The 20,728-nt window shown below is 42.0% G+C and overlaps 1 protein-coding gene across 1 annotated transcript in view; it reads right to left on the reverse strand.

Annotated features, from left to right (window-relative positions):
- Positions 1–20,728, reverse strand: part of TMEM106C (transmembrane protein 106C) — a 48,978-nt gene that overhangs the window by 19,244 nt on the left and 9,006 nt on the right. The window contains exons 2-5 of the mRNA XM_056562742.1: positions 19,830–20,044; positions 12,892–12,955; positions 8,300–8,459; positions 5,404–5,544 (exon numbers count right to left, since the gene is read on the reverse strand). Of these exons, the coding sequence (XP_056418717.1) occupies positions 5,404–5,544; positions 8,300–8,459; positions 12,892–12,955; positions 19,830–20,028 (564 nt within the window). The 5' untranslated portion in view covers positions 20,029–20,044. The remainder of the gene's footprint in view (positions 1–5,403; positions 5,545–8,299; positions 8,460–12,891; positions 12,956–19,829; positions 20,045–20,728) is intronic.

Consider the following 20,728-nt stretch of genomic DNA (forward strand, 5'->3'; position numbering starts at 1 on the left):
TTTGCAATATGAATGTCAATCTTCCCCAGAAATTAAATCTAAAAATAGCCACCACTAGGGGTCGTCTGTCTTTAGCCAGACAGACTAGCATTGATTTTGCAGCATACCAGATACTGGCCGTAAAGCACGCCAGTATCAAGTATAGGAGATCTCAGCTGTATGCATCCAGCTTATGCGTGGGCACGCACTGCTTGTGAACGAGCGCAGGGAGCGCGCGCACACACACGGGCAGTGCGGGATACAGGCAACACCCCCCCCCCCTGGTTCTCAGCTGTCCCTGTGCACCAGATCCTGTTCCATCTCTCATAATATCCCCCCCCCCCCCACTCCATTAACTCCTCTGTACCGGTCTTCGGCAGTGCTGGTCAGTGACATCGCTCGTCAGGCCGCCGCCGGAGAGATGAAGCGGCATGCAGGACAGGTGAATGTGTGTGTCTGTATGTGTGTTAGGGGGTTGGGGGAACATCCTGCCAACCTAATGTGGGGGGGAAACAGCTACCTAATGTGGGGGGGAACTGCTACCTAATGTGGGGGGAAACTGCTACCTAATGTGGGGGGGAACTGCTACCTAATGTGGGGGGAACTCTGATGCCTGTAGCTGCTGTGTGGGAACTCCGATGCCTCTACCTACTGTGGGGGAACTACGATGCCTGTGCTTTACTGTGGGGAACTCCGATGCCTACGCATACTGTGGGGGAACTCCAATGCCTGTAGCTGCTGTGGGGGGGAACTCTAATGCCTGTAGCTGCTGTGGTGGAACTCTGGTGCCTGAAGCTACTGTGGGGGAACTCCGGTGCCAGCTATGTTGATTAGCATCCAACTTTACTAGGAAAAGATAAACCAGATTTTTTTTTTTTTTTGTAACCATGACAGGTATGCTTCAAAGGGGTTATCCAGCATAAAGTGATTTTAGTACGTACCTGGCAGACAGTAATGGACATGCTTAGGAAGGATCTGCGCTTGTCTTGGGGATAAATGGCTATGTTGTGAGATTACCATAACACTGTGGCTAGCTTTCTGTGAACTGGTATTTCCTCTTTTCAGTTTTCTTGTTTGCCTACAAATCCCATGATACCATTTTTCTTCCCACACATCAGCTACCCCACCCAATGAAACATAAATGAGCTGCAGACCTGTGGTCTTCAATCAGGATGCCTACAGCTGTTGCATTAGTTGCAGATTGCTCTCTCCACCAATTGAAGCAGACAGGCTCCCTGTCATCAGATGACTAGCGAGTCAGGTCTCGACCGCATTATTAGCTGGGAAAAATCCGAGACAGTCATTTTGTATGCTGTTAAAAATAAATATTGGAGTGAAAATCACAGAAGAATTGTGAGAAAACCGTCACACACAGGTACAGACACTATATTATCAACTACACTAACTTTACAGCCCCTGTAGCATAGTCAAATTAAATAAAAAATTCCCGGAATACCCCTTTAAGTCTACTTAAATAATGACCCCTAAATCCCTTTCCTTAGATACTGAGGTTAAGACTGTACCACAAGGTTCATTATTTTGCACTTATCCAAATTTAATTTTAGTTGCCAGAGTTCTGACCATTCCTCTAGTTTACTAGATCCTTTTCCATTTAGCGTATCCCTCCAGGAACATATCTTTGTGTCATCAGTAAAAAGACATACCTTACCATCAAGACCTTTTGCAATATCACTAATGAAGATATTAAACAATATTGGTCCCAGTACAGAGCCCTGAGGTACCCCACTGGTAACAAGACCATTCTCTGAATATTCTCCATTGACTACAACCCTTTGTTGTCTGTCATTCAGCCACTGCCTAATCCACTCAACAATATGGGAGTCCAAGCTCAATGACTGTAGTTTATTCATAAGTCTTCTATGTGGGACAGTGCCAAAAGCCTTACTAAAATCTAGATAAGCAATGTCTACTGCATCTATGCAAGCTTTAACAAAAGTAAGAGAACAAAATTGTCCCTTTGTCCTATTGTATGTATATATTTATATAAATAAATAAAAAAATTGTCGTCTTTTAAACAGTGAGAACCCGGAGTGTTTTTCTATTTTAAATAAAGCCCAGCTGCAAAAATAATACTAATAAAATAAAAATAAGATGATTTTGAAAAACTTTAATTGGTAGAGGCCCCACTTTTAGACAGAGCAATAACCTCAGAGTTTAATTAGTTTGTAGTAGGTTTAAAAATGCACAAAAGAAAAATTGGTTGAAAACAAAAAAAAAAATAATCCACCATATGCAATAACCACAAGTGCGACAATAGCACTTCTTGTAAACAAAATATTAGGAAGAAAAATGTCACCATTTCTGACTGTTTGCTGCAGAAGGAATTTCTTAATATATGCTAATTTTTGTCATCGTAGGCAACACAAAAGCTCTTTATACAAGGTTAAAAGGGGTAGTCTTCCCCTAGACATCTTATACCCTATCCAAAAGATAGGGGATAAGAGGTCTAATCGCGGGGGTCCCACTGCTGGGAACTCCCGCAGCACCAGTCATTTGGTGCACAGAGCAAGCTTCGCTCCATGCCTGATGACTGGCGATGCATCAGACCCCCTCCCATAGACTTGCATTGAGGGGGCAGGGCATGACATCATAAGGAAGTGGGGCCATGACATCACAATCCTCCAGTCCCTGCATCGCCAGTCATCAGGCATGGAGCAATCTTTGCGCCGTGCACCAGATGACAGGGTGTGCTGCAGGAGAGATCATGGGGGTTCCCAGCAGCGGGACCCCCGCGATCAGACATTTTATGCCCTACCCTTTGGATAGGGGATAAGATGTCTAGGGGCAGAGTACCCCTTTAAGGGAACATTTGTGGTCAGTAAAATCCAAAAAAAAGGATCGCCAAAACTCTTTGAGCATGTAAGAATAGCCATGAAGGAGATACTTCTGTCATTTTTTAGCCTAGAAAAAGTGTGTCCTTAGAAAATGGTCAGGGTAGACATTGTAGATTACTACGGTGCAATGCATGCCTTATATTAAAAACAAGAGCCCAGGAGAGGACTCAATGAGGAGATAGATTTTTAGCAACTTTCTATAAATTTGTATGGCTTTTAAACTTTTTTCATCGTCATGTAACACTAGCTTGTCTGCCTTGAACAGTGCTTCAGTGCTGTCTCACAGGAAGTGGGCAGGTCTATAGGAGCACAATCACTGTGTGAAACAGCTGTCACCTGAACACATAGCACTGAAACATCTCACCCCACGGCAAGTGAAAGTTTGTTTCTTCACTAAGAACTTTTAAAAGAATAAAGAAATTGACCAAAGTAAGTTACCGCATCATTCTTTCTTTTGTCTTTGATTATATGGAACATTTCATCTATAGAGCTTAGAACCATCGATGGCTTCATTGATGAATTGTAGCTTTACAAATGTCTAGTGCAGTGTTTCCCGACCAGGGTGCCTCCAGCTGTTACAAAACTACAACTCCCAGTATGCCTGGACAGCCTTCGGCTGTCCAGGCATGCTGGGGGTTGTAGTTTTGCAACAGCTGGAGACACCCTGGTTGGGAAACACTGGTCTAGCGTCTATGTTAAAGGGGTACTCCCCTGGAACACACACATACACACATATATATATATATATATATATATATATATATATATATATATATATATATATATATATATTTACACACACACACAGTGGTCCCTCAAGTTACAATATTAATTGGTTCCAGGACGACCATTGTATGTTGAAACCATTGTATGTTGAGGCCATTACTCTATGGAAACCTGGTAATTGGTTCTAAAGGCACAAAAATGTCATCCAAAAAATAGGAAAAAGTGAGAATGCAAGAAAAATAAGTAGATAACTAATATAGATAAAGCAAATCCTTATATATAAAAGTAATACAGATCTACTGGGAGCAGTAAATCACTGTCTATTGTCTGTTTCCCAAGCAGGGAGCCTCCAGCTGTTGCAGAACTACAACTCCCAGCTGGGGGCACCCTGCTTGCGTAAACACTGGTCTATGTAGAGGACAGGAGCTTCTTCAGGGTCCTGTACAGTACATGAAATGTCCTAAAAAAGGAGCCACCCTCACCTGGTGTCCAAAGAAGCAGGTAACCCTGGGACAGGTAAAGAGTACAGAACATGTAATACCTCCCTGTACTGTAGGGGGCGCTACCAGAGACCAGTCAGTCCATACACTTCAGTAATACAGGGGCTTTTACCAGTGAATGCCCATTCTGATTGGTCCGTTCTTCCGGCCATTGACATGTTTCACAGATCTGGACTGTCTGTACATTGTATGTTGAGTCTGGTTTCAACTTACAATGGTCCAGAATAGACCATTGTATGTTGAAACTATTGTATGTTGAGGCCATTGTAAGTTGAGGGATCACTAATATATATATGTGTGTTATACAGATTTAAAAGTCAATCCTCCCAGTACTTAGGTGCTGTATGCTCCACAGGAAGTTCTTTTTTTTTATTTTATTTTTTTATTTCCTTTCTGTCTGACCACAGTGCTCTCTGCTGACACCTCTAGCCATTTTAGGAACTGTCCAGAGCAGGATAGGTTTGCTATGGGGATTTACTCCTACTCTGGACAGTTCCTAAAATGGACAGAGGTGTCAGCAGAGAGCACTGTGGTCAGACAAAGGAAATTCATACAGCAGCTGTGAAGTACTGGAAGAATTGAGATTTTTTTAATAGAAGTCATTTACAAATAGGTTTAACTTTTTGGCACCAGTTGATAAAAATTTTTTCCACTGGAATACCCCTTTAATGCACACAGAGTAGTAATGCCGACTGCTTCTTCTGTATTGATACTGAAGTCTAAAAAGTCTAAACTGTCCCCAGGTAACAAGGAGAGCTGAAGGGAGCACAGTACTCAGGGCTTCTTCCCAATAGGTGATATGATGGTTCTGGGTCTTATCACTGGGACCACAACTAAATAACAATTCTAAAATGTTGCCATATGAAAAGTATAACACTCTTAACCCCTTGGAAACATCCGCTCTTCAGGTGCACAAGTCCGCTCCATAGGCATACAAAAGTGTTGCAGTGCATCGTACAGCGATTACGTTTTGGTCTCCTTAGAGCAGTGTTTCTCAAACAGTGTACCTCCAGCTGTTGCAAAACTATAACTACCCGCATTCCCAAAAAGCCAAAAGGCTGTAAAAGGCATGTTGGGAGTTGTATTTTTGCAATAACTGAAGGCACACTGGTTGGGAAACACTGCTCTGGAGAGACAAAAGACTGCCAGGTGAAAATACTTTTGCTCTGAAAGCAGAGAACATAAAGTTATTACTTACTGTGCAAAGTTCTAGAATAATTCAACAGTGGCTAAAACAGTGTAATATAAAACATAGCTAGACATCAAATAGGACTGGTTGTCATACTGTGTAAATGGCAAAACAAACATTTCCAAAACATAATAGAATAATGTGGTAATTGTACCAGTTTCTCGCTGAGAGACTGAATGACAGACACATTGGTCTGCTGTTGGGTTCCAATGACTGTGTTCATGTACTGTACTTGGCTTATAAGACTGTCTACAGAGATTGAATAGAAGTTGGAATTGGTTATCTGTAGGGTGCTCTGTAATTGAGAGAGAAAACACAACGATGTATCACTTGGTAGAATGCCACAATACAATGTTACATATGTCAATTTACTGCTATGTAGATTTGCACTGTATTCTGGCTGTAAGTAAATACAAACTAATACTCAATATTTAGTATACAGTCACATTAACATTAAAGGAGTTGTCTGGTGAAAAATAACGTATCCCCTATCCAAAGGATAGGGGATAAGTTATTGATAGCGGTGGGTTGGGGTGCTGGGACCCCCGCAATCTCATGAACGGGGTCCTGGCAGTCGGCTGGAAGTCCGCATGGTGTGCTGCCCGTGGCTTCCTGCAGGGGTCGGACGTCAGCTTCCAGCAAACTGCTAGCACCCCCTGCAGGAGATCGCGGGGTGTCTCAGCGCTCGGACCCCCGCGTCCAATAACTTATTTTTCACAAGACTACTCTTTTAAACCCTTCATATACTTCAAGTAATCACTGTTTGCCAACATATAAAAAGGGCTGTCAGGTTTAAAAAGCACATTTTTGTATACCCTATTCTGAGCATATCTTGACCAATCTGGGAGTGGTTACAAACAGTGAAAGACATTTACTAAGGTGGTAGAATTATTTTTGACAGTTTTCAAATGTGCCAGATTTATCATTGTGGTACATGCATTAAGAAATCTGGTGTGACTGTAAGTTTAGACCAACTATAATTTGGACTACTTTACAATTTTTGCCACACAATGTTACATTTAGACCATGCCTCTGTTACACAGCCATGTCCGTTCACCGTGCCCCTTTCTAGATGAGGAACAAAATTATTTAAAAGGGGTACTCCGGTGGAAAACTTTTTTTTTTTTTTTTTTTTTAAATCAACTGGTGCCTGAAAGTTAAAACAGATTTGTAAATTACTTCTATTAAAAAAATCTTAATCCTTCTAGTACTTATCAGCTGCTGTATTATACTGAAGTTATTTCCAGTCTGACCACAGTGCTCTCTGCTGACACCTCTGTCCATGTCAGGAACTGTCCAGAGTAGGAGAGGTTTTCTATGGGGATTTGTTTCTAATCTGGACAGTTCCTGACACAGACAGCGGTGTCAGCAGAGAACACTGGTCAGACTGGAATGAACTTCACAAATTTCTCTGTAGTATACAGTAATGACTGAAAAGAAACTCAAAAAGAAAAAGAACTTCCTCTGGAGCATACAGCAGTTAAGTACTGGAAGAATAAAAAAAATAAAAAATAAAAAAACAGGTAAAATGAAATTTACAAATCTGTTTAACTTTCTGGGACCAGTTGATTTAAAAAAAAAATCCACCGGAGTACCCCTTTAAAGTGTCTAAAACACATAATTGTGGCACAAATCACACAAGACCGTTTTCTGATGCAGAAGCCTAGAGACTTTTTATTAATTAATCCTGTTAATTTATCAGTTAAAAAAGTGCAAATAAACCATTGTGAAAATGGGGTCCCTTTGGGCCCGAAATAAAACAGGCTTACATATCATTCCAACATAGAACAAATGAATAAATGTAAAAAAAAAAAATATATATATATATCCTGCTTTTGTAAGAGATCAGGACAAATCTTAAGAGTTTTTTTATCTTTTTTTTTTATATATTTATTTTTCACCCTTTTTTTTTTTTTTTTTTTTTTAACACATCAATCGCAAAATTACTTAGTTCCACCGGGTAGGGAATAATTGACAGATTGCAGGGGGTCTGACCTTTGGAATCACCCACAATCTCAAGCGCAGAGACCTGAGTTTTGTTTTGAATGGAGCAGCGAGTCATTACATGCAGTTATATTCATAGTCTAGGAACATGGCAAAGATAGAGCGCTGCACTCTTTTCTTTGGCAGCTTTATAGACAGTGAACAGAGCAGCGCTGCATATGCTGCTTCATTTAAAACAACCAATCTAGTTACTGTGGTCAATATCGATGGGTGCCCCATAGATCCGACCCCCACTATTATCTGACAATCATCACCTAGCTTGTGGGTAGGGGTTAAAGGGGTACTCCGGTGGAAAACAATTTTTTTTTTTAATCAACTGGTGCCAAAAAGTTAAAACAAGATTTTTAAAACTGAAGTAATTTTACAAATCTAATTCTTTAAGCACATATCAGCTGCTGTATACTACAGAGGAAGTTGTGTAGTTCTTTTCTGTCTGATCACAGTGCTTTCTGCTGACACCTCTGTCCATGTCAGGAACTGTCCAGAGCTGGATAGGTTTGATATGGGGATTTGCACCTTCTCTGGACAGTTCCTGACATGGACAGAGGTGTCAGCAGAGAGCACTGTGGTCAGACAGAAAAGAACTATATAACTTCCTGTGGAGCATACAGCAGTTGATAAGTACTGGAAGGATTCAGATTTTTAAATAAAATTAATTTACAAATCTGTTTTGGCACCTGTTGATTTGAAAAAATAGTTTTCCATTGGAGTACCCCTTTAAATGGTTTATCTTTGAATATCAATTTAAAACATGCATCCCAGGCTGCGTGTTAAAAGCTTTTTCTGAGAAACCTGCACATGTTTACATATATCCTTGTTTTGTTGCCAGCAGCCACCTGGATCACCCGGCATGTTTCTCAACAACAATAAAAAAGAAAAAATTCAAGGACAAGTCATCCCACAACATAAAGCTAAAATAAATAAATCTGTAGATAACAGCAAGTTGTGCTAGAAAAAAACAGGAAGAGAAAAATTATATGTTATACTTCACCTCCAAAATCAATCAAATTGGTCAAAGTGCATCAATTCCTTGACCCTGTACATACCGTCATAGCAATGTTCACAATGTTGTTTTCCTTATCAAACCACACTTGTACCATCCTGATGCCACCGTCTTCGACAAGAACAGTGCGGGGAAACAGAAAAAACACCACAAAACCACAGATTAAGAGGCAGAGCAGAACTGAGAGGACAACATAAAGTTTCCTGTTAGAAAAAAAAATAAAATATTTTGATTTTGAAGCCTTATATAGGCAAGTACCTTATTTTACAGTATGTGTCCTTGTAATTTAGAAAAACTTTCCACATTTCATACAGACACGTCAAAAATTTGAATCATTCGGGGTGAGAGAGTGTTAAGACCCCGATCTCTAGATATCACCCACACTTGCTGGCTGCAAGCGGCAATGGACGAGCTCCAAAGCAGGTGGATGGAGATTGCTGCCAGCCAGGAAGTGAAGCAGGTTACAGCTCCTGGCGATGTCTAGAGATTGTGAAGGGTCTGAACACTCCAAGTGATCGAAAACATTTGACATGTCAAAATTTTCCCAACAATACATTAAAAATAAAAGTACCGTATATACTCGAGTATAAGCCGACCCGAATATAAGCCGAGGCCCATAATTTCACCCCAAGGAAAAGTTATTGACTCGACTATAAGCCTAGGGTGGGAAATACATCACCCCCCCTGTCATCATCCAGACCCCCGTCATCATCCAGACCCCCGTCATTTTCACCCCCGTCATCCCCCCCCTCCCTCATCATCACCGCCTGTCAATCCCTTTCAGTGGTCTTACACCTGCGGACCTCCAGATGTTGCAAAACTACAACTCCCAGTATGCCCAGACAGGCATCGGCTGTCCGGGCATGCTGGGAGTTTTAGTTTTGATAGGGCTGGGTGGTATACCAGTTCACACCGACATTTTTGTGCTGAACAATATGAATTTTAACCCATACCACAATACCGGTTAGGCCCCTCCCCCTCAGGATTGAATGAATGAGCCCAGTGCTGCGCTGTCCCCACATCGGGGAACTAATCACAAGTCACCCGCGAGCGCTGTTCTGCCCCCCCAATTAATTATCAGCTCAGCGCAATCCCCTTCGGGGTAAATACTGACATGTCACCCACATGCGCTGCCCTCCTCGTTCTCCTGTTTGTTGCGGCTGCCAGCGCTGACACTCTATACCAGTGGTCTTCAACCTGCCGACCTCCAGATGTTGCAAAACTACAACTCTCAGCATGCCTGGACAGCCGTTGGCAGGTTGAAGACCACTGCTCTATATTGTGTGGTATCCCTATGCCCGGGCTGCAAAAAATAAACAAAATAAACTTTAATTCACCTCCCGTTGGTCCAGTACCGGCCTCATCTGCTTCTTAGTGAATGGAACGTCAGACAACCATCAGCCTATCACCGGCCGCAGCGATATTCCGCCTCGGCCGCTGAAAGGCTGAGCCCACTGTCATGTAAGAAGCCGCCCAGAGCTTCTTACATGACAGTGGGCTCATCCTATCAGCGGCCGAGGCGGAAGAATGCTGCGGCCGGTGATAGGCTGACGGCTGTCCGACGTTCCCGTCCCTAGCGTAAGGCCGACGTCAGAACATGCGTGAGTTTATTTAGTTTACCTTGTGTCTGCGCCGGCAACAAACAGCACGAGGAGGGCAGCGGGTGACATGTGAGTATTTACCCCGATGGGGGCAGCGCTGGGCTTATAATTAATTTGGGGGGGGGGGGGGGGGATACCGTTACATACCGTGGAGCCGCCGAAAGTTACAAGAATACCGTGGTACGCAGATTTGGTCATACCGCCCAACCCTAAGTTTTGAAACATCTGGAGGTCCGCAGGTTGAAGACCACTGCCCGGGCCTACGTCATCATCCAGACCCCCCTTTCGTTTTCTACTCACCTCCCCTCGGTGGGAAGGAAGGGTGAGCTGTTCCAGGCCATCTATGCTGCAGGGACCGTCCGGTGGGGAGGGTTAGTCGTTCCGGGCTGTCCATTTTCACCGGGAGGCCCTCTTCTCCACTAGTGACGTTGCCTTGATGATGACGCACAGGGACGTTCATGCGCAAGTACGTCTGCTGCGCAAGGACGTCCCAGTGCGTCGTCGTCAAGGCAATGTCACTAGTCCAGGGCCGAGCCCGGTGCGGAGAAGAGGGCCTCCCGGTGAAGATGGACAGCCCGAAACGACTAACCCTCCCCACCGGACGGTCCCTGCAGCATAGATGGCCGGACCAGCTCACCCTTCCTTCCCACCGAGGGGAGGTGAGTTGAAAAGCCGATGGCTGTCCGGGCATGCTGGGAGTTGTAGTTTTGCAACATCTGGAGGTCCGCAGGTTGAAGACCACTGAGAAGGGATTGACAGGCAGAGAGTTCACTCGAGTACAAGTCGAGGGGAGCGTTTTCAGCACGAAAAATCTAGTATATACGGTAACTTAAAAAAAGTATGTAACAAGCTGGAGTAGAAACGGGACAATATGAGTAAGTTTATGCTATTTTACAATATAATTCATTTCTCAATTCAACATACTTTTCAAGATCTCTGCTTGCACTTTTAAACAATCATTGTTAAAGGGGTACTCCGGTGGAAAACATTTTTTTTTTTTTTTAAACAACTGATGCCAGTAAGTTAAACAGATTTGTAAATTACTTCCATTTGAAAATCTTAATCCTTCCAGTACTTATCAGCTGCTCTATGTTCCAGAAGAATTTGTGTTGTGTCTTTTTGAATTTCTTTTCTGTCCGACCACAGTGCTCTCTGATGACCCCTCCATGTCAGGAACTGTCCAGAGCAGGAGAGGTTTGATATATGCATTTTCTCCTGCCCTGGACAGTTCCTGACATGGACAGAGGTGTCAGCAGAGAGCACTGTGGACAGACAGAAAAGAAATGCAAAAAGTAAAGAACTTCCTCTGTAGTAGAGTTGTATAGTTATTTTCTGTCTGACCACAGTGCTCTCTACTGACACCTCTGTCCATGTCAGGAACTGTCCAGAGAAGGCGTAAATCCCCATATAAAACCTATCCAGCTCTGGACAGTTCCTGGCATGGACAAAGGTGTCAGCAGAGAGCACTGTGGTCAGACAGAAAAGAACTACACAACTTCCTCTGTAGTATACAGCAGATGAAAATACTGGAAGGATTAAGATTTTTAAATAGATGAAATTTACAAATCTGCTTAACTTTCTGGCACCAGTTGATTTAAAATAAATAAATAAATAAAAATTTGTTTCCTACCAGAGTACCTCTTTCACTTCTGGGAATGAATATCTGTCCTGGTCATGTAACGATCACATAGGTAAACGGCCTATTAAAGTCACAGTACAGTTATTAGACGTTTGTTCTAGCAAGCTGTACCTCCATAATCATTATATGGTTAAGGCTGGGTTCCCACTACGCTTTCTGGCATATGGGAGCGCATACGGCAGGGGGGAGCTGAAACCTCGCCAGCTGGAGGGAAACGATCGGTCCGGTCGGCTCATTTTTTGCGCCGCATGCGCTTTTTCCCCGGACCTAAAACCGTGGTCAACCACGGTTTTAGGTCCGGTTGTAAAAACGCAAATGGCGCAAAAATGAGCCGACCTGACTGAACGTTTCTCTCCAGCTGGCAAATGAATTACATACGGTAGCGCATACGAAGGCATACGGGAGCGCGAGGTTTCAGCTCCCCCCTACCGTATGCGCTCCCGTATGGGAGAAAACGTAGTGGGAACCCAGCCTAAGAAATGTGTTCATCCTTTAGAGGCTCCATATTCAATGCAGATGATTTAGTAATTCAAGAGGAATGGGTCCATAAAGTACAATAGAAAATGGCATCATACAATAAGAACACACGCTTCGGAAACCAGAATACCATTTTAGGGTCTATAACCTCATACGGTATTCTGTACATATTTGAAGCTGCAGATTTCAATGTAAACTAAATGATTGAACATCGCTTTAAATCCTGCTCATCAAATATGCGTAGTATGTGAATACACCCTAAAATATTTGCATCCATTCAAACAAAGAAGAGAATGAAGAATTTGGCAGCAACTCCTTTCCATACACTGCTAGTACTAAAAGGCATCTCTGACAGCACTAGGGAGTTTCCCTGGATTATATTATCAAGGGTGGAGAAACAACTTCACCGAAAGCATTCAGCAGATCTCTGCACAATTACCTCCCATACTGACATTCATTTCACATGACAGGTTCTAGACATAATCCATTATTATAAAAGTTGATTACCAGCCACAAGTAGGACACACTACATAAGAGCTTATGCCAAGTAGTAAAAAAAAAAAAATCCTCATTTACACCCCTTTACCTTCTACACAGGAGATGCATATTCCAACTGCCATTAAAAAGTTTACTTTTTTTATACTAGTGATATTTTATCAAATTTATAATTCCTGCCCCTGGCACATTTGTCACATTTTTGTACAAACAATGACTTTGATACATGGTGCCACATTATACAAGCCAATGTCAGCACATAAAGGGGGCACAGCTTAACACACATGCCAAATTTAGAAAAATTTGGTCTACAAACCAATGTAAATTGTGGCTAAAATCTACACCAGCTCCGAGTTGATGTAGATTTCAGTGAGGGCAGAAATTATTTATGATAACACCATGTATATGATCCCTCACACTTACGTTCTCTGGGGCTGTAGCCTTTGGTCGCTGTATGGTATTAGTGCAACCAGCTCATTCACTTGCTCTAAAACAAAGCACATTATTATTAATGAACAAGAGATTTAAAAAACAAAACAAAACAAAAAAACAACAACCCTAAAGATCTTAGTGAAAGTCAAGGGTTAAAGTAAAAAGAAATTGTACTTCACTGCAACCAAACACCACCCACCTACATACATCATTAAGAAGCAAAAAACAAGATTTAGGGTGGATTAACATAATGCATACAAATCGGTACTGACATTTTGACACAGTATAGCAAGTGAACGGGGTAACAAAAAAAACTAAAAATAAAAACACATGCACATTCTAGGCATAAAGTGAAGAGAAATTCTGGAGATTTTCACTGCAGGTTTAATTTATTGCAATCGATTGGTAGATTAGTTGGTCAGCCAAATTCACATATACTTAGCAATTATCACTGTGTATATACAACTGTGGTCCTTGGCAACCTGTTTAGTGAAGATGGGGCCCCGCACACACCATCTTCTGCTTCCTGCAGCCATCATGAGTCCCTGGTTGTCGGGCTCTGTGCTGAAGGCCGGACTCAGAGAGAAGATGCAGGACGTGGAAGATTATGTATGTTGGCCTCCTCTTCACTAAATAGGCTGCTGGGGGCATGTAGGATGGACAACCAGGGAATGTGCTGGCCTTCCCATCTGGTTGCAGGTAAAAAACAGGAAGGGGGTATAGCCCTTAGAAGGAAAATTATATTTAAAATTCTGATACATATTTAAATATAAAAAGCTACTCCTCTCAGCCTCTGCAAAGATCAGCATCTAGCCAACCCCACAAATTCTCTCAAACACAATGCAACCCTTACCTTAAACACACAAAAAACCCTCAGTACGATCCCCTCAATCTAACTGACATTATCTGCTTCTCCACTATGGTTATTTTTATCCAATTAGTCGATTAATCATAATAATCATTAGCTGCAGCTCTAGTCAGATCACTGGGATCGCCCCCCACAATCTGACTCATCCTCGCGGATAGGCGATACGGTTTTTGATGCTCCTTTAAGTATATGGAGCAGGAGACATACTATAGGCTAGACCAGGATCCAGCCTCCCTTCATTTTAACACACAGAGATATAAACAACTTCTCTTTCTTTTACATCCCCCAGTAGCACAATGTTGGGGTGGTCTTGCCCCTGTGAGAAAGCAGAACAATAGAAATTTTATTAACATAGAATCAATTAACCATTTGCTAAGACCTCCTCCCACATTTTATACATGTCTAGCAAACCTCAAGGACAGTAAGTGTCTTTCCTTCTTTAATATCAATTAGGTCATAACCTTACCTGTATATTCTCCTAATCTATCCTCACTGTAAGACGCAAACTTTAGGACTCTAAGTTAATCAGAAATTCAGAAATTGGACCATACACAAAAGTACAGAGCCACTTGAGAAGGAATAGAACTTATTGACCCTCTAAATGAGGAAGGAGGAAAAAGTGCCTGAAAACAGTCTTTCTAGATATGATTTGTGAAAGCATATACTTATGCTATTCTCTTTGCAACCAGGACCATACAGAATTCACTAAGGTTCATTCTATTAGAGTGAATGCTTTTTCTTGGGCAGAAGATCTTGTTGTTCTGGTCTAGATCTCTTAAAATCAGCAACATGATCTACTTCTGTAACTTTCTTTAGGGCTCATAGGATTGACCCTCTATTGGCCTTCAAAACAACCTTCGCTAGGCCTGTTCTCCAATCTGCTAGTCCCCATTATTGTGCTGCTGAGTGTAAGGGAAGATTACATTTAGAATGCTAATGTGTTTGCCCTTAGCCACAAACAGCAGCACAAGCCCCCCACCCCCCTACCTTAATATGATTGTTAATAATAACTTTAGGTCCTTGAGGTTAACTGGAGATATAAACCATGCAGGGGAGGTCTTAGCTAATTGTTAAATAGATTTTATCATATTAATAGCTTCATTGTCCTGCTGAGCTCACAGGGGCGAAAACAACCCATTATTGTGCTGCTGTTGGGACTAAGAGAAAAACACATTAACATTCTAAATGTAAAATCAACAAGAAAGAAGTGCAGCTCACTAAGGCTATAGGGGGTGCCGAGGTTAACTGAGTACAGGCAGGAAAATCACAAATTGAGCTGATATGCGCTGTTCCAAAATAGTTCATAAACTGAGAGGACACATGTCAAATGTCCTAAAATCAAATTTATTGGCAATACAGCAACGTGTTTCTGGTCCGGATCGGACCCTTCGTCAGGCTAGATGCATACACAAAGACAGTGAAAGCTACTATAAGTACCCTCGTGGTGTCCTGTTAAAGGGCACATATGATTAGGGTATTCTCCATTGTTCTTACAGTTTTTCTTACATAAAATAGCAGTGTAAACTATATCCATAAAAGACACACAATGCAATAATATAGTAGAGCACAGACATTTTTACTATTTGATCGGTACTATTGGTTGGTGTATTGTAACGTTTTTCCAATATATATATGTGTGTATAATAAAGCATACCCTTCAGCAGGGATGCACAATCACCGTAGCTAGTGAGCGTCCCAGCTGAAGGAGAACTGATGAGAAGATCCCAGATCGCCAGCGTGGTGCTCAAAAGGGGTGGAATTCCTTTTGAAGGTAATGCAAATTAGTACATTAGTGGCTATTCCTGTACGGACAGCGTATAGATTTCGCTGTTCAAATAGGGATACGCGAACACCGTAATCAGTGTGAGCTACTCAGCTGTGAGAAGCTCATAAAAAGCTCCCAGTGCGATACATTGCCGTAGCGGAGGCGATATATCGCCCTGGGAGCTTTTATGAGCTTCTTACACAGTTTTTTTTATTATTGAAAATGTCAGGTGATTCAAACTTTTATTAGGGGAAGGAATAATTCAAAGGGTTAATGATTTTTTTTTTTTTTACACTTTTCTTTTGCAATATTATAGCCCCCATAGGGGGCTATAACATTGCATTTACTGATCTTTAACAGTGTTCAATGCATCTCCATAGGGATGCATTGGTTAGCGTTTTCGGCGATTGATTGCTCAAGCCTGGATCTCAGGCTTGAAGCATTCAATCGGCGATCGGACTGCAGGAAGGAAGGTAAGAGACCTTCCTCCTGTAGTACAGCTGTTCGGGATGCCGCGATTTCCCCACGGCGATCCTGAACAGCTCCCTGAGCTAACCGGCACTTTTTACTTTCACTTTTAGCTGCATGGCTCAGCTTTGAGCGCGCGGCTAAAGGGTTAATAGCACGCGGCACCGCGATCAGTGCCGCGTGCTATTAGCGGCGGGTCCCGGCTTCACTATGATGCCGGGCCCGCCGTGATATGATGCGGGGTCACCGTGGGACCCCGCGTTATATCACGGGAGCGGGACCAAGGACGTACTCATACGTCCTTGGTCCTTAAGGGGTTAATTTTTTGCTTTGCCTGCCTGTTTTGTTTTCCGGACCTGCATTGCTCAAGTCTGGCTGAGCTACGGCTGCGGATCCACAAACAGCACCACCAATACCAGATGTCTACTGAGGTGTTGCGCTCTTAGCGCACCCCCACAGGGTGAGTGCAATTCCACCTACTGTATGCTTGTGTGTACTGTGACATATTTCACTATGGGCGCATATCTCTCTTTTTTCCCTGATGTTAAATGAGTGGCACTGAATACCTGAAGTGCCTAGTGGATAGTGTACAAACGAGGGGGTACAGTCCTCAAGGCACTCTTTAATTGGATACTATGGGGGGGGGGGGAGAAAAGGGGAGAGAGGAAAGGGCAGATAGCTACAACACTGGATAAAATATATAAATGTGCTTTATTAGTATACTTAGTTCAAGGTGGTGGGTAGTTTAAACCACATTCTAAATGTAATCATCTTCCACCTCCCAAATTACAAAACGCGACCTGCGTGGAAGATGGACTGGGCATATGGGATCAGTGAAAAGTAAAGCAAGAGATAGAACTAGCATCTCTAGTTGTGTTCAGCCTAAGGTATACTTAAGCAAATGCTAGGAACAAAGGGGTGAGAAAAATGATCATTGGTGCTCAAACACAGAAAAAATAAGGCAACTAGACTGATACATGTAAAGAGGATACGGTGGCGCTCACTGGATCATTGGTTAAAAACTTGGTAAACTTTCATTCAATGTTTATTTAAAAGGTGAACTTGTGGGGGAAGCAACAGGAGAGATCTACACTGCTTGATCATACTGGGTGCTGTTGAAAGCCACCATTTACCTTCACGTCATGCTCAATAAAATAATATTCAAGACGCACAAAAAGAGCATGGATTTGGATGGAATAAGCAATTCACATGTTTTCTAATATAAATTCCCTAGTTTTCTTTTTTAATTTTTTTATTTTGAAGACATTAGCGTCTTGATGACTTTTTCTGTGTCACCTAAAAAACAACAACAACCTAAATTCTGCTGGCAGAAATATACTGCCATTTTTACAGACTTCTGTGGCTTTTCGCTAAAACACCTTGCATCAGCAATTGTTACAGTGTCTTATTGCAATTTCCTGTCACATTACAAGAATCTATCTTAAGGCTGCACATTTTTTGAAGAGACTTATATTTACCTTATCTCTGCATAATATTCACAGACAGGTGAAGTGAACAACACTGACTATCTGGTTATAATGGTAGCTGTCGAAAGGTGAGATACATCAGGCAGGATGTGAATAGTCAGTTCTTAAAAGGGATTTGTTGGAAACAGGAGACATAGGTAAGTGTAAGGATCAGAGCGTCAGTGACAAGGGCCAACATGTGCTGTGTAAACAACTGGATCAAAGCATTTTGTGATGTTCCTAGTACGCAGTATCTAGTACCTACCAAAAGTGGATCAAGTAATGGAACCTTACAATCAGAACCCATTTTGCATTGCAACTGCTTAGGCCCCTATCACACTACAGGTATTATCCTGTAAAAAAAAAAAAAACTCCGTTCTTACTCCCGGCAAAAAGTCCTGAAAACGACTGTCAAAAAATCCCATTCATGTCAATGGGATTTTTGTACATCCTTTGGCATCAGGCATGTCCATTGTTACTAATGTCAGTTATTTTTGCTGGTACAAAAGACAGTGCATGCACTAATTTTTGGTCCGAAAAAATAAAAATAAAAAATAAGGTCAGAAACCAGACGTGAAAATTTTGCACTGAAGTCTAAGGGAACCGGATGTTTAAAAAAAAAAAAAAAAAAAAAAAAAAAAAATTTTAAATCTGTTATCAGTAGGTTTTTTTAACATCCATTTTTTGTACTGAGCATGCAAAAAATGAGCTTTACAAAAAAAGGGTTAAAAACCGGATTAAAAACTGGTAGTAACGGATGAACAACAACAGGTTTTTGAAGAAAAAAAACATTAAAAATAACGGATGATGGTCATTATCATCAGTTATCATCCATTATTACCAGTTATTGCATCCGTTTTTTTTTTTTTTTGGTTTTTTTTCATCCGTTATTGTAAAATAATGGCAGTAAAATAGCAGGATGATACCTGTAGTGTGAAAGGGGCCTTCTGGGGCTTCATAATCCATGCTGACCCCTGTTCACTGCCGGAAGTGCCTACAATGGGCATGTGAGCATCAGATATGGACTATAGAAGCTATAAAAAAAAAAAAAAAAAAAAAAAAAAAAAAAAAAAAAAATGGAGGTTTGGTCTGATTAATTAAGTTTTCTTCTACATCAAGTGGACAGAAAGGTGTGTCTGCATCACTTACTGGGGTAATAGATGTCACTAGGATGTACCATGGGAAGAAGGCAAGCCAGTGGAGGCAGCGGGATGATCTGGGGAGTCCTCTGCTGGCACACATTTGGTCCTAATATTCACGTGGATGTTATTTAGGCAACTATATAAACATTTAGCAGCCCAAGTTCACGCCTTCAAGGCTTTGGTAAGGCAAAAATCGTTCAGGATCGGTTTGAGGAACATGTCAAAGCATTTAAAGAGACGGTCATCCCTAACTCACCCGAAAATATAGTAATCAGTAAATATTTCATCAAAATGCCAATTCCAAATCTGTTATTTTTTTACTTTTCTACTGCCTTGCTGTAGGCCTCTCTATGCTGATGCACTGACTGCCACATTCAGTAACATAATGGACAGGACTACTTAGGCTTCCCGATTTGCGGGCCTATGGTTGGGGAGGGGGAGGTAGTAGAAAGATAAAAATGACAGATGCAGAATAAGCGACTTTTGAACTATTTATATATTACTTTAGTTATTTTTATTTCTGGGGGTGGGGGGTGAGGTTTCGGAGAACAGTCTCTATAAAGTGTTGACTTAGTCTCTGAATCCAGTCCATGGGGGCAGCATCTTGCAACTTACAGGACTACAAGGACCTGCTTTTAACATTTTGGAGTAAGATACCACAGGACACCATTCAGAAGTATTGTGGAATCAATGCCTCAACAGGTCAGACCTGTATTGGCTGCATCAGAAAGACTACTACAATGTTAGCCAGGGGGAATAAACTATTATGCTGATCAGTTTTGATTGCAGCCATGTATCTAAATCAGTCTTTCCCAACCAGTGTGCCTCCAGCTGTTGCAAAACTACAACCCCCAGCATGCCCGGACAGCCGAAGGCTGTCCGGGCATGCTGGGAATTGTAGTTTTGCAACAGCTGTAGGCACACTGGTTGGGAAAGACTGATCTAAATCATGATCACTATGAAGGGATTAGAGATTCAGCTCTAAATTTTACTGCAGAACAACTAAGTGTTTGTTCACATCTGGGTCTGTTTTTTTTCTCTACTCAACTCATGCAAAACAATGGACACTGGACAGAAATCAGACGGACACTATTCAAAGTCTGTATCCATCATGCAATGGACCATGAGAGTCCGTTCTTTTGCACGTGTGACAGAGCTTCGAATGTAGATGGGAACGTAGCCTGAAGGACACAAGAAAATCCGCAGAGATTAGGAGTCACCTGTTGGAATGCATCCAGTTCCCTGACAAGATGGGCAGGTAATACTGTCACGTCCTGTAAACTCAACATAAGGAAACTGAGCAATATCTTCTTCTCTGTCCTTTCCATCCAACAAATCGTCATCATCTTCTACATGTGCGTTGCCAGCCGGCTTCGTGGAAGTCACATGGCTGGTATAGGCAGACACTATAGACCCCATCTTCTGTGTTCAGCATCTGTTTAAAGATTAAAATATAGTTTTAAAGAGAACCTGTCAGGTTCCTGGGGTCATACACACAGACTCTGGCAGTCACACAGAGGGGTCCCAGTTACACTCTCTGCTTTCCCTCCTAAGTGTAGGGAGAGGCCTGGTCGACCTAACAGGTTCCTTTTGATGTAAAGTTTAATAAAATAGTTGACAAAAAACATGGTTGTCATGGTATGGCACAGTATATGTAACATTTTCTAGGAGCATATGCGTAGTTTACAACAGACTTTAGCTTAGTGCAGCATAGTTTCACGTCAGTATAGCATAGTTAGCGTAGCTAAGGTTTTAAAGTGAAGGGACTACAACTCCCAGCATGCTGGGCGCTGTAGTTAGGGTGGGTAGCTTAGTTGGTAGTGTAGTTAGCGTAATTGAATGGACTACAACAAGGCATGCTGGGAGTTGTAGTTAGCATAGCTAGCTTAGTTTATAGCATAGCTTAGTTTTACAGGGAAGGGACTACAACTTCCAGCATGCTCAGACAGATAAAAGCTGTCCAGGCAGGATGGGAGTTGTAGTTTTGCAAAAAGAGACAAGTGTAGCATAGCATAGGGTTAGAATAGTTTTAAACAGGTGTAGCATAGCTAGCTTAGTTTTACAGGCAGATGGAGCGTAGAGTAGGGTGTAGCATAGCCTTACAGTGAAGGACTACAAC

This window comes from Hyla sarda, chromosome 2, assembly GCF_029499605.1.
Source record: "Hyla sarda isolate aHylSar1 chromosome 2, aHylSar1.hap1, whole genome shotgun sequence".
Lineage (NCBI taxonomy): Eukaryota > Metazoa > Chordata > Amphibia > Anura > Hylidae > Hyla > Hyla sarda.